Raw genomic sequence first — 15,182 nt, 5'->3', positions numbered from 1 at the left:
CTGTATGTGTCACCATAAAATGCCAAAATACTAGTTTACTCTCCGAGATGAGGAGTTCCACTTTCACGACCAAGACCGTGGCTTCATGGGCAGCGGGAGTTCCATGCAAATACTGCAATTTCTTAGCATGCTCACTGATGGCTGCGTTTCTCGGAGACCAACCTGCGGTGAGGGATGCCATTCAGTAAAGCCGCTCATAACCTGCAATGCTACTACTATAAAAGAGGCTCATCGTGTCGCATTTCACTTAGACTTACCCAGCTAGATATTAATGTAACTCAGCAAAGCGCCGTTGAGACCTTCTACAGGAACGTGGCTGTGCCTCTGTATGCCGCCCTTCTAGAAGTGCAGTGCCACCTATTGCGAGGCCCGTCGTCGGCTGGACTATAAGCGACTTTCATCACACAGAAATACTACAGCAATACAGTATTGTTATTTAACTATTACACTGATTGAGCCTGCCACCCCTTGGTCACTTTCCTGAGCCTGTACTTTGCATAAACTCATGTGCTTAATGACAGAAAAGTCTTGAATATCAAACTTGCCTCCACTAGCAACTAGTTTTCTCGTCCTACAACATTTAGGCGCGCTCTGAGACGACCTGCTAGAAGTATATAATGACGGTTCTGGTAGCAACACGCACGGCACACTCACGGCCGCTTACTGCACACCAGAGATGGGCCACAACTCCGTCAGACGCCTGAGCGTGAAAGAGTTATTCGAAACTGCGGGCTCTGCGCAATATAACCGGCCGCCATTTCCTCAGCACTTCTGCGATCTTCTAGCCAACCGGCAAAACTGCAAGATATTGCAACTCCACGTTTTCAAGAGGCGTCACCAATCTTTGTAGTCATTTTGAGGACTCGGGTTAGGCTGTGTACGCTTTCAGTGGATGCCATCGCATATAGGCTTGTGACGTAACGGCCGTTCAGAATTCCTCGCTGCAAGTGCGCGCAACGGCATAGCATCCTGTTCGTAAATTCACAGCGCTATTCGAAAGTAAGGCCGTACCTAAGAAAATACCATTGGGGACAAGAATCTCTAGGGCGCCCGAATACCGATCCTGGTACATCGGTGCCACGTTTGTTAGTGATCTCATTGTTGCTCTCATTTCACTGTCACACACTGCATTACGCGAGTCCGACTTCTACCTGCTCAAGTGTAGTCTCGAGCCATTGGCTAATAACAGAGCTATATTGATTTCGGTTGTCGTATGTGCCCTGAAAACTTTTGTACCCGAAAGCACATCGAGCGCAGGTATCTGGACGACGGATGGCACAAGGATCCATCCTTCTTGGCGTGTGTTATCATGGTGTTTCGCAAGCAGGAACACCTCTGATGCATAGCTCACTTGATCGCATGTTGACCTGCGCAACACCTAAAACGAAGCGAGTGGAACTATTAGGACACGTATTCCTGCTCATCTTGCTGCTAACCAATGCAGAACATGTTTAGTGCCTTACGTGCGGCTGAAGTGCCGTGCTTGAGTGCCTGCAACTTGGTGTTCCCTCGTGTAGGACCTCAGGCTAAGCAAACTGCTTTGAGGGCACTGTTGGCATATTGTCACGGCTTGAGAGCGAGCTTACGTCTGTGACCTCTTTTCTGCCTTAGATTTGGCCAATTTCAGTTATTTTTCATCTTGTGCCATTTGACGTCATGTGTTTGAATTAATGCATCCGAAGAAACAAGCACTCGCCAAGCTTAATTATGGAAAAAAAACGCACAAACATTGACGCTTCAGCACCGCTACGAGTGCCTTGTTCACAATGAGACAGAAACAGATGGGCCATTGCTTATGAAGGAAAAACGTGGCTGCATAACGTATGTATATCTCGGATAGATTACCCCTCGTCTTGATTATCGCTTCGCTTGTCATTTGAATGTGAAGGGACTCCTTGAGCAACCGGGTAGAAAAAGATTTTTCTTTTCGAGTGGAATCCTTGTCAATCAACTGGCCCGTGTTTTGATGATGTTCTGCAAGGGCGTTGGAAGCCCTTTTCCCGTTCTTGACATCACGCTGATGTTCTTTGAACCGCATTCTGAAATCCCCTGTCTCGCCTACATAGGCTGCGTTACATTATTTGTAAGGAATCTTGTATACGACGCCAGGGTATAGCTTGTCTTCTCTAACGGGTCCTTCACACGTACCAGGTTGCTTTTGAGCTTGCTAGAAGGAACGTCTAGGTAAATTATTTCTCATCAGCAATCATCGTTATCATTAACGTGAACGACCGCCACCGTTGCTGGCACCTCGCAGCGATATTCATCCTCTGCCTGCTTGCAATAAATGACGCTAATAAATCTAATCATCAGTGGCCCATCAGCAACCAAGGATGATTATTCTTTCCATCGTTCTATAATGGATTGACTATAGTGAAAATTGTCTCTTTTCTTACTGCCGAAATGCGGCCGCTGGAGGCCGCGCGCGCCAAGGCGTGCGGGGAAGCGTGCCCCGTGCCGGATTCCCGAGGCGCTTCTCCGAGCGCCGACCGCTCTCCGCGTCCCACCAAGACGCGAGGCGGAGGGCGGCGGCGAAGCGGGCCTCGCGCGGCTCCCACGCGGCGTCGTGGTGGTCGGCGTGGGGGAAGGAAGGGGGCGCCGGCGAGACCGCCGGGCGCGCCGCCGCTCGCCGGGACCCCGGCGTCAGTCTGTGGCGGGACGAGCCGGCGACCGGCGCGGACCGTGGTCGCCCTGAGCCGCGCGCCGGACATGTGCCGCCCTGCTCTGCCGCCGGTCGTCCCCGGGACGTCGTCCGACCGCGCGGCGCCGAAGGTCCCGCAGCGCTGCGCGGCCGCGGCCGACCCCTCCCTGCACCCGAACCGCTGCGTGTTGGAGGACGTGCTCAGAACGTGCTCGGCTTGAGACTGTTGGCAGTGTCTCGGCGGACACGGAGAGAGGTGTCGGTCTCCGATGTGTCGCTGCCTCGAGCGTGCCCGGCAGCAAGAAGGCGGTCCAGCGACAGAGTATGAACGGGATTAAAGGGCTGCTTCATCCCGTAGGTCTAACTCTGCGCTGTCGATGGCCCCGTAGCTGTGTCGGTCTGTGGACTGCTTGCAAGATGCGTAAAGGTCTCGCTGCGAACGTCGTGGCTGTTGGGAAAGAACCGTGCATGCGTTCGTGTCACAGAGAAAGAGATTCGCCGTAGTGACAGAGGAATGACAGCGGACGTGCCACCACTGTGAGAGTGTGCCTGTCACCCTCCTTTACCCGTAGATTCCAAGTCTGCCCGCGTGCCGTGTCGGAACGAATGACTTAGATACCTTTGTTCCCAGTGCCGCTGCGACTGCGCCGTTTCGTATCAAAAGTCATCGAAACCATCTTAGAGCTGCGCTAGAGCATTCACGAGTCAGTTTTTATTTGAAAGCCCGCCTGCAGTCACACCCGCGGCCCAAGCCGACCGCAGGCTGTAGGCAGGCACCGAGGGAGCGGACGACGCCGCGCTCCGCCCACCCGGACAGACTGTTTTGATTGCTTTCAAAGTAGCCATCGCCGTGCCTCTGCGCCGTTCACCGCAAGTGCCCGGCCTAGACGCTCGAGCCTAGCCATGAATTACTCCGGAGGAACATCTTCCGTGCCAGGCAAGGTCCAGGGGGGACTGGAACGAAAGTCCACCACGGGAAGCGCCAAGAGAACTTCGCCACAGGACCCGACCTTACCCGAACAATTCTCGGTGAGTGTCGGCCCACCGCGTTCGTAGAGCAAGCCGGTATTTGTTTTCCCCTCGGAAGAAAAATCGCCCCCAGCCGCAGCTTATATGTCCGACGGGCCTCGGTCGCACCGATTCATCTCGGCGCTTTACTCGGCAGGCCGCGGGGAGCAAAGCGAATCGCGGCTGGGCTCGCAGATTTGTGCGTGATTTTTGCCACGCGCAAATCTGCGTGCGAATGTCGCTGGCATTCGCCACAATGTGCGAAGTGAGGAAAGTGCTTATTTCTTTTTTGTTTTTTACACGGGGAATGAGACACCCAAGGTTGCCTTGCGGCGTGGTTGTCTTTCTTTTATCAGTGCCTTTGTATACTGGATTCGCAAACATGTTCGTGATATATACTTGAAAACTGAGTAGTGTGGTAGAGGTGTTGTGTTCACCTTTCGCTTACTGCTGGCTGAGTTTCTGCTTCCTAATGAAACCAACGGGAAACGGATGTTTGCAATGACGCAACCGTGTCAGTTTTCCGGTAGCGTACGCAGTGCAACCCGCACTTTCTCTGTCCCGCTGGACAGGTGTACAGTGATAAAAACTCTTAGGCGATCCTTGGTGGGTCGTTTGGATGCGTTAGCATTTTCTGTTGCTGCTTATCCTGTTATAGTTCCACCTAAAAAATATAACGTGACAGCGTTAATGGGTTAATGCCCATATATGCGGAATTGCTCATTCTATACTTCACGTTCATAGATCGCTGGGAATCCGCAAACTACTCCTGGCGCAGTGGTGCAGCGGTTGATAAGCGATGCGCCACTGCTTCGGCAGGGGTTTCAAACAGCCACTGGTGGGGCTTGGTGAGACCAAGGTTGCTCTCCCCGAGCGGCCTCTCGCGACCACTCATTAATTCACCTGCCACAGTGGGCATTCCGCTCACAATCCGGCGGCAGGTTGCCACCTGCTGCAGTAGGCAGGTTGTGATGATGTCACAAGCTTGGCACCGCGTCACGCATGATGGCGGTCGCCATTTCCGTCTGCACAGACCCTTCTGATGCTCACTCATTAAAAATATGGTGCGTCTCCTTAATGGCGCATATTTTTGTTACCAGTCTCGCGAAGTATGCTGACGGAACGCATGCGCTTTTACGGGCACAGGAACCATAGGAATGCCCACAGACCACGAGGGGGAGGTGAGCTCCCCCCCTACCATTCTTAATATACAGGAAAGAGGGGGACACAAATTTTGCCCTGTATTCTCCCCTTGTTCCAAAAGCAAATAAGCTAGAATAGATTTTGCCCCACTCTCTTCTTAAGGAGACACCTCTTCCTGTCTATGACAGCGACCCTGGGAGCCGAACAGCAGTTTGACACTAAGGACCATTGGCTAAGAAATGGGGCATGACGCCATCACCACAAATTTGCTTTTTAGATGGCCATTTATAACTGCAGAGAGGTCTGTATGGTACGAATGTTTCCAAACCCTGGAAAATGTTCGTGCGTTCCGAAACAAGCTAAACTACAAATTTTGACGAGAGTAACAGAAGTATGCTTTTCTTCACTCCTTTTTCATGCGGGCAAGAGAGCCCGTAGGAGCGCCCATGGCTACGAGCCTATCCTTCCTGCAAAAGAAACGACTTGCGGATCAGCTGCTTGGTACAGACGCATGGCGAAACCTCAAAAGATGCGTAGCAGACACGTGGTGCGGGGATGTTTTCCTGAGTTTAGTCCAGGAGGCTCTCTAAGTTGGGTTAAAACAGGAGCTCATGACGCCTTCACACGTTGTCAATCAGCGCTCGTCGCAGGACGCCTATAGCGCGTGCAGCGTTTTGGCCGTCGATGTGAATTTCTCTGATCTACTCCGCAGAAAAATAAGGTGCTTTATCTTGCAAGTATGCCATGCATCGATGTTCTTACCTCGAATTCTCTCTACTTTTTATGGTGAAAGCCTCGGAATTCAGGCATTGTGGGCTCAAATGTGCACCCTTGCGCGAGCAGCTTGGCTCCTTATACACGTCTCCGTGGGCTGTAGGCGGCACGCGAGTCGCTGCGCTAGGCTAGTGCTATGGCCGGACCCAACTGCTCGATTGGTTTCGCTTGGAAGCTTGAGAACTCGTACCATCTACCACTGTCCGCAAAAACATTCGCTCCATCGTGAAAGTAACCAAATGCCCACTGTGCACTGTTGCCGAAACTGTTTCGTATCATTTGAATCACGACGGAGTTCGGATGTCCCATGGTTGCTTCATCGAGTTTCCATTGTACTGACGAAAATTCTACGCGAATGCATAAAGAATGCTATTTGCCCCTAACTCAAGCAGGTAAGGCCAAGCACAGTGGTACTGACGTGATAATGTGCCTTTTCAAGGTGACGCACACATTGCAAGAGTTTTATACGGCGACTGCAGATACGACACGCTAGATATAATGTAGTCACATTTATTTGGCATTAGGTGCACTCGCGTTAAGCTCGCAGGCCACGCAGGCTCGAACTGTGCTGAGAGGAGAGGGTATGCCTCTAACAACGTCCCCCGGCTCACCGACAAGCTTACAGCTGGACAAGCGTCCATTGATGGGCGCACCTCTTACAGACAACCCGAAGGAGTGCGGCACAAAAAAAGCATAAAAAGGGAAGCACGCAGTGCTGCAGTTATCTGAGACCATACCAATTGCGCCACCTGATTTCGACGAAGATGAATTTGGTTGAGAAGGCTTGCGGCTTTGACTTGGGAGGTTCTTTCCAGGTACCAAAGGGGCCTCAGCGGCAAAGCTCCCCGAAAGAAGCGCACTTGTTCTCACAGTTTTCCGTTCTATGCCAGGTTTGACTACGCGTGGGGTCAGCCGCGGAGAACTGCAAGTAGAAGAGCGCACTCGCCCGAGCCGAGTCTCCTGACAACTCATTGGCGAGCGACGCGTGACTCTCTGGCACATCGTCCAGGTGGCGACTCCTGCGGTCTTCGAATAATGGGTGGGGCGCCAAGCGTATGGGGAGGACTGATTCAGTCGGGTCTGCAGCTGCCGGCCCGAGTACTGTTCGGCGTGCGCGGGCGGCGGCGGCGCACGGGTGGAAGGTCTGTCTCATTCTTCTTTCTCCCTCTGTTTCTCTTTGTAACCTCTTTGTGGTGCCACGCAATACGTTTTAGTCTTATAAGCGGAAGTCCATGCCGTGCGGTCGTCGTGTGCATCTCCAAGACCGTCCGTCCAGGTGCTTTCCGATTCGTTTTTCAAGTTCTTCCCCTGTTTTTGTTTTTTACGGTTGTGAGGAACCCATGGAAACGTGCGGTGGTTTTCACAAACGCTTTGACTGCGACCTTCTCGAAACTCTAATACGGAACTCGACGTCAAGTGTCTCAGTCTCTAAACCTTCAACGCGGACTAGGTCTTTTTGATTGAACACTGGGAAAAAGAGCTCAATCAGGCGCGAGTTTTTTTTATTATTATGACGTAGTGGTGTAAAATCATTACATATTGCCCTTTCAGAACACCTCCACAGAACAGTGACTTGCAACTACATTACCTGCCGCTGGTCGACCAGGGGCTGCGAGTTAAAAAGTGGCTGCAAAGGAATTGCATTACGTTAATTTTAGGGACTTTCAAGCCATTACCGCATCCCTCTCCGGGTCTTCAAAGCATACAGCTGAAAAGGAAGAATTATTAGCAGTGACAAAACCGCTGTTTTTCGCAACTGCAAGAATAGCGAACAAGCATGTTCTTGTTATTCGTGCCAGCTCTAAAAAGAGCTGCCACACAGTACACTCAACGAACCTCAATAAATAGACAGTATTAACTATACCGCACCAAGCCGTGCACCGAGCCGTGCCAATTCTGTAAGAAAGCGCCAATGTACCCCGCCTAATAAACAAAGAATTCGCGCGCTCTTCGTACTACAAATGGCGATTATAATGAAAAGTTGGAACAATCTCAGAAGTATTGGTGCTCCAAAAATGAAGGAGAAAAAAGAAGAGTAACGGCAACTTTGTTTATACGAGAGGCTCGGAATTGGGAAATGTTGCGTTCGACACACAATACTTGTTGTTCACGGATATCGAGTTTCACACTTATTGGTCCCCAAGGCCGGCTTCTTTCGATCCTCAGAAGCCGGTCAAGTGTGGGCCGATGGGGTTTCTTGACCGCCGCACTCCAAGCTAAGACAGCACTCTACCAATATGCGGTGGCGAGAACTGTTTCCGCGAAACTGGGCGGTTTGGAAATGTATTTTTTTTATACAAGAAATAAAAAGAGTTTCAGCGCAAAAAAAAAAAAAAAAACGAGATGGAGCTGTTGCGCGAATGCTCGTCGGTCCAAAAACGCCATTCTTATCTTACCAAGGCCGTCAACAGATTTCGCGCGTTCTGAGGCGAAAAGTGAATATGAGCGACGTACTTGAATCCAGCAACCTCACAGCGTTTCAGGACTGTGCCCCTTAACCGCTGCAGATCGTCGCCGCTGAAAAGAGTAGACGAAACGTTGACGAGTTTCTGATGTCACAGAATTTCTAGTTTTACGCAGTTTTTAGGACTGGGATCCAACTCCAGTCGCATTCTGTTTCGGTTCTCTTCGTTCTGCGTTCGTGGACCACGCACTTGCTGCTACTGCGGCCTACAGGTCGGTGTGTCGGACGACGGGAAGGAAACAGAATCGAAAAAAGAAAGGTACTTTATTCTTATGGACTGTTTTTTTATGCTTGTATTGGAGAAGAAATTCGTGCTAATGACATATATAAGCGAAAAAACAGAGAAAGAAAATAGACTTCGATGAAATATGTAATGCGATGGACAGATAACCGGTGGTCTCTTGAAGTAACCGAGCGGATCCCGAGAAAGGGAGACGTATACCTGCGGGCGGAGAGAGTTAGGTGAGCAGAATAAATAAGCAACATTGGGTAGCATGGCTACGGCTGGCGCAGGACAGCGGTAATTGGAGATAAATGGGAGATACCGTTGTCGTGCAGTGGACGTAACCAGAGCTGATGATAATGATGGTGTGTTGATGATGATGGTGCTGATGACTGTGCTAATTCATTTGCTCTTGAAGCGAAACTCAAAGCGTCTTATGTTGTAAAAGCTTTTGCCGGAACAGCGCACAAAGCGGCAATTTAAACGAAGCCGCAAAAATTTTTGCTTCGCTGCAAAAGGCCCATTTGTGTTATTATTGTAGCTGGAGCACGTCTGTGCAGATTTTACACTTAGCTAGTAGTAGTAGTAGTAGTAGTAGTAGTAGTAGTAGTAGTAGTAGTAGTAGTAGTAGTAGTAGTAGTAGTAGTAGTAGTAGAAGTAGTAGTAGAAAGTGGTTTTTATTAAAAAAATAATGAAAAGGAAGGAAAAGATTTTTGCTAGCCCCGGCATCTGCCCTCGATAGTGGGGCACCTGAGCTGGGGCAGCGGAAATAAAGGATAGCAGGCAGAATGGAGAAATGAAATGAAAGAGGTGAGGGGACAGGAAGTGAGGATAGCTAGGGCGCAGCGCTCTTTTTCACGCCTATAGGGGTAGTTCGACGTAATTATCTGCGTTAAATGTAAGAAATTCTATTGGTGTCCAATTCTCGACGAACTTAAAATACGTCGGAACGTTGCGCTTCCGATTCCCTCGGGTCTCGTTTTTACTTTTTGTGGAGCCGTTTTGCCATGCGGCTTTTACCATGCGGGACTCCCTCTCGCCACCTACTAGGGTGGCGATAGGGAACGAAGCTGACACTGCAAAAAAGTTGCAATAGTTACGATAAGTTCACAACTGCAAGTCGCACGTGCGTTTCTGGAAGGGCACAACAACAGTTCGTTCGCCTCCGCGCCAGCGGTGAAGCGATGCGTCCACGCATCTCCCCACGACAGAGCCAGGGGCGTCCATTCCCGCTGCGGCGATGTCCAGCGCGGTCTCGGCTCAGTCGGTGCCTCGTCCCGCGGCGCTTTGTGAGCTTCCCGTTCGGCGGGGCTGCAGTTCATAGTGCACGACTCGTGCTCTGCGTGTTCCGCTCTTTGTGCGTGTCGTGGAGGTCGGATTCACCTAATGACTTTCCTTTGAGGCCGTCCTCTCTCATTCTGGCGTGCTCGCGCTGCCGGTGGTTGGGGCCGTCGTGGGCGAAAGAAAGGCGTCGCTATGCGTCTCTTCCTCAGTAATGATTTTCACTTTTCCTCTACGCCTTTTCCTCGCATTCAGCCAGCTTTTTTTTTCTAATAGCTTTTCTGACATTGTTTTGTTATTGCCTGAGCTGTCTTGCACTTTAAATCCGCATGCGTTAAAACCCAGCATTGAGACGCATTCGAAGTCGTGTTCGGTCTTCACGGTGAGGAAAAGCATGGGTCAGCGAGTACCAGTGCACTGATTTACTGGCGTAGTGAGGAACGCTCCATTGCGTCACACGTTTGCTGCTGGGTTCCCCGAATGTGCGAAATGCCGTTGCTCGCGGTGGAAGAAGACAGGGAAAAGCTTACCACCGAAAGTAGGCCTGAAGCATGAAAAGCTTTCTCCTGAAGACATACACGGACAATTCTGAGGAGGGCACTCACAACCAGGCACTAAAGAAATAACACAGTTTGTTGAGAAAGAAGATGTGAGTTCTCGCTGAATAATAATGGCTTAAAACTACTTGCGTTTCATGCAACTCATTTAGTTGCCTTGGTCGCTTTGGATTATGTAAAAGATTTCCTCGGGTTTCTTTGGATTCAGACTTTTTAGCCTGGTTTAAACTGCTTGAGATTGCAATGACCTCTTTTAGACTTGATTAGGCTTCTTTGACTTCGGTCGAAATCTGATCTCTTCATTGTTTACTTAACACGGCTTTAAGACACGCTCTGATTATTCGCCTGTCGTAACTTTTCATATTTTAATTCAACATTCAGTTTGTTTGGTAATTTGTGCTGTGAAGTCTAAAAATCACTCACAAATTTGTTTTTTGATTAAAATCACTTTAATTTCGATTAGCACTATAAGGTATCCATCCAATTCAGTCTTAATAAGCAGCATACTTGCATGCCTGCACATTTACATCCATGACTCGACGACAGCGCCTAGCCTGTTTTGTTGCCGGGTTTTGTTGTTTATCCTTACCTCAAGGACATGAAAGTAACTGGCTAATTTCTGAAATAACGTCATAGGCGGTCATCTCTAACAAGCCTAAACTTTTGCGCCGAAAATCTTTTCTCGCCAAGAAGTGAATGTATTACCACGAAGGAATGCCTTCTCACCCTTTTTTTACTTTTTATTGTTTGATGCCGAAGTTGCACTTATTCTTTTTTTGTTTCGCCACACACGGTAAGCTACCAGCTGTATGCTTGCGACACTTGAATAGTTTTTTTTCACGAACGGTCGCAATTATGCACGCGGAATTGTGTAGCGCTCGAGACAATTCGCGATAATTCGAGCAGGCTGCCTGAAACATTCCACGTCATTCTTAGGTAAAGCGCAGCGGGATTCGAGATCTAGGACGGCAGTCTTGCTGTCGGGAGATTTTCGTCCGCGGCTAAAAGTTTGCCCAATTAACAGCCTGCTACTGAAGAATTTGTCTACCTGCCCGCCTGCCGTCATCTCCACGTGACAGCATATTAATACAAGCCAACGAGAGAGCACAATAACTTCCGCTAAAAGTTCCATGAACGTAACAGTTCGGCTCCTTCTTTTATATACTAAAGAAATTGCAGAACGATGGCAGCCTTACAAACGCCATCTTTAAAGCGCATCATCCGTTGAAATTTCGCAGCCTGGGGCTGTGTCAATTCACTACTCCGTTTTTCTGGTTCCTCCCTTACTGAACGGGAAGTAGCAAGCCAGAGACGGGGAGGTAACAAATATTTTACCTATTTTACGTATTTTATTCGTAAGGCTGTAAGCCGCATTTTCATTAACCCCGAGAAGAATACTTTTCTTCCTTATTCTGATGCATGTCCTATTCGTGGGAAGTAGAAGTCTTTCCGTTTTTCAGACTTCATTCTGGAATAAAAATTTTTCTGGTTCTAAAAATAAAGCATTACCGCAGTGCCCAGCAAGCTAAAATCTCTGAGTAGCAACTTAGCTCAAAACCCGAAGAGAAGGCAATAAAAGTATGCAGTTTTTTATCTTTTAATTTACTGAATTCTGTTTTGAACGAAAAGCAGACGAATTGGAAGCCAATATATAGCGATGTGATTAGGTCTTAGTGCCGGCTGACGTGAGTACATTATAATAAAACTATTCCAACACGTGGCAAGCCGTGAACCTCTTTGTTATATGCATGGATGCTGCACATAAAATCGCTGAATCGAAATTACTTGAAATGTTCAAATGCCTTTTTTTTTTTGGGGGGGGGGGGGGAAGCCGCGTTGTAACGTTCAAGTTTAGAAGTGAGTTTCTAAACCTCCTCCGCTACGGTAGAGAATAATAGCGGCTCCTCATCACTCCTCGAGTTGCATTTCGTCAGCTGAACTTAGCCTAGCAATAAACAATATGTTCAGCACATTATTAAGGATACATGAACATCAGAAAATAAACGAAGGGAATATGGTTTTGAAGTTCACCGTTGCTTCAGCGACAGTGACTAGTTGCAGGGAAACAAACTTTCCGGCATTGAACACATGCTGAGAAAATGTCGCACGTCATGCTCCACACTATAATACTCATTTCTGCACGTAAAATGATAACCGTGCTGGTTAAAGCCTGTTCGTGTTAGCATTCCCAAAAGAAGTGACGTGTGAGTTTGATTATCTGGGCACTCACGATTACCTCAGCGCCCTCTCGGTAGGGAGAAATATCTCTCGAGCAGCTTATTCCATTTTTTTTTTCCCAAAATTTTAATTTCAGTTCGTATGTGTTCATTTGGCAGCCTGCGATGCTAAGGTAAGTGGCACGGCATAAGTTATTAGGGCCTACCTAGAAATAATATTTAGCCAGTCAATAAATTCAGCCACTCAGACTGTTTCGAACGAGCCTCGGCATCTGTAGCCGGAGAAGTAGCGGCACCTCATTTTAGTTTTCATGAAGTTGATGCTCCCAAGCGATTAAAAAAAAAAAGTCGGTTGCAAAAGTTTACGGCACACAGGGGTCATCAGAGACCTAAATTTTCTATCAGGTTTGTTAGGGCTTGACTGCTTTGTTCACAGAGGAAGCGCAGACTGCAATATCTAGTTCTATGCAGGTTGTGAGGAAGTTGGTTGGTTTTTTTTTTTGTCGCGGCAGTTGTGTCCCGGAAACTTTTTAAGCCCACTGCGAATTTAAACGAACGCTTGAAAGCCGCAAGAACGGGTCGCTACTAAAAAAAAAAAAAAGCTCCCGTCACGTTCGCGACGAAGCTGAGCGCGAATGCGTTTGCGCCAGTTAAGCCCTAGAAAAATATTCTTCGCTGCAATCACCACACAAACGCTGTACACAATGGCACAACGGGAGTTTCGAAGTTCAGCTCGGTATAGCGGCTGGCTTGCATCGAGAGCTGCTAAAGCCCAAGTGGCAGGTTTTCGCTTCGACCGTGTGCATGACGCCGCCCGCAGTGAGCGCAGGGACGCAGAGGCGACTCCCAGTCGCACCCGAACATGCACACTAATGTGTGTGGTCGGCCACGCCTTGCCACTGAGACGAACTTCCCTGAGCGGCAGTGGTTACCCTTATAGTACTTTATCCCTTTTGCGACACTGGCTCGCCACATTTGGAATAACGATGCAGGTGGAGCCGCCGCGGTGGCTCAGTGGTTAAGGCGCTCGGCTGCTGGCCCGAAAGACACGCGCTCGAAGCCTGCCGCGGCGCCCGAATTTCGATGGAGGCGACATTCTAAAGGCCCGTGTACTGTGCGATGTCAGTGCACGTTAAAGAACCCCAGGGGGTCGACATTCCCGGAGCCCTTCACTACGGCGTCCCTCATAGCCTGAGTCGCTTTGGGACGTTAAACCCACATAAACCAAACCGATGCAGGTGGAACTGAGCCGAGGAAAAGCACCCTCTGCATAGGGTTCACAGCTCATTCGAGACGCTTGTGCGCAGTGTGGTGTCCACAGCAACGCGTGGTTTGCACAGATCGGTACGCTGACCTCCTGGTATACTCTTGCGCGCGGCAGTCTGCCCTTCTGGCTGCCGCATTCCCGCTGCACTCGGCATGAGCTCTAAACATTTAGACGAACTGGGATTTTCTGGTCCCTGTGCCGCAACTTTTTTCTTTATTTAGTCTCTGTGCAGCGGGCATTCCCCGCCTGCACTCGAATATATATATATATATATATATATATATATATATATATATATATATATATATATATATATATATATATATATATATATATATATATATATATATATATATATATATATATATATATATTTTTAGTTGCGCGCACTTTTTACGAGTGGGTGCTCAGAGCTGTCGGACACGCTGTAGGCGATCTCATAAATGTCCGGCCATTAGAAGCTAGCGAGAGTTGTTCGCTACTGATTCCTGGCCCCCCCTCCCCCCCTCCCCAACTCTCCTTTTTTTTCAGCCTTTTTTTTTCCTTCGGGGGCACAACCACAGCTCTTGCTTCTGTAGCGCAGCTAATGTGATGTGACAACTAAATGAAGTGCCTCATCAGTTTATGTGAGAAACTACAACAAAAATAGCATGCCAGTGACTCATTCCTTTTGCTTGTAACGATCACCGGTTTCATTAACTCTTTCACAACGACGAACTTAAACGAGCGCAAACACTTTGTTTTTGGAGCTTTCCAGTTTCTGGCAAAGCAAAAAAAGATACGAGCATTGGTATATGTGATAACTCCTCACGGTACATGAACACGTCGTATGCATAATGGGACTGGGGCAATTAGGCGCCTGCGTGAAATATTTTCTCTTCAAGCGCTCCTTGATTGCCGCCGGCATGCGCATAAGGGCGTGATTTTGCAGCCGGCATAACTCATTAGGGCGACGCTTAATGCCGCACTTCTGTGATTCGTTCGCGCTAAGCGATCACTTGTCATCGGGCAGCGGAGGGGAGCGACGCGGCGAGGCGGGGCGCCCCGCTCGCCGCGCAAACTGACTGTTCGCACCAGCTACCGCGAGCGCTTAATCGATAGTTTTAAAATCCCAGGTAATCTCATATTGATTAGATCGAGCCCGTAGTAGCGATGACCGCGTGTTCGCGTTGACTCATGCGACGCGTCATTACGCTGAACGTCGCCACTGCCGTGCTTGCCGTTTAATGAATAACCGTTTAACGAACAAACTCCCCATCCGTCGTACTTTCACGAGGAGGAAACGGCGCGCATACGGCACTGCCGTTCCGCTTCCGCATTGGTTCATTTGTTTAGTCCCAGTGAAGGCGAGGGTATGCTTCGGGTGTGCCTAGGTTCGTGTACCTGAAACACTGCTTTCTCCGGCTGTTCACTGGGCAACAATTTGTGGGGCCAATGGTCTTCGATGGCAGGCGCCGAAAATCGCGTTTGTGAACGTTTGATCGCCCAACGAAGCCTCAGTTCAATACCACGTCCGACACATATTTGGTTTTGCTTACTTCGTTCAGTTCAGTTAAGTTCAGCTCATTACCTTAGTTCCTTCGTACAGGACATTACGTAAGGGATGGGTTATTTTACAACGAAAAACATTACGTAAGGGATGGGTTA

General features: G+C 49.0%; 1 protein-coding gene across 3 annotated transcripts in view; it reads left to right on the top strand.

Annotated features, from left to right (window-relative positions):
* Window positions 1–2,756: 2,756 nt before the first annotated feature.
* Window positions 2,757–15,182, top strand: part of LOC144114112 (prolyl endopeptidase FAP-like) — a 377,138-nt gene continuing 364,712 nt past the window's right edge. The window contains exon 1 of one of the 3 annotated variants that reach the window (XM_077647601.1): window positions 2,757–3,670. In XM_077647601.1, the coding sequence (XP_077503727.1) occupies window positions 3,545–3,670 (126 nt within the window). In that variant the 5' untranslated portion in view covers window positions 2,757–3,544. The remainder of the gene's footprint in view (window positions 3,671–15,182) is intronic. The other 2 variants (XM_077647605.1, XM_077647606.1) reach the window with 2 other exon arrangements.

The sequence above is a fragment of the Amblyomma americanum genome, chromosome 1 (genome assembly GCF_052857255.1).
Source record: "Amblyomma americanum isolate KBUSLIRL-KWMA chromosome 1, ASM5285725v1, whole genome shotgun sequence".
NCBI lineage: Eukaryota > Metazoa > Arthropoda > Arachnida > Ixodida > Ixodidae > Amblyomma > Amblyomma americanum.
Note: the sequence above shows the minus strand (reverse complement) of the source record. Positions and strands in the feature narration are given on the sequence as shown.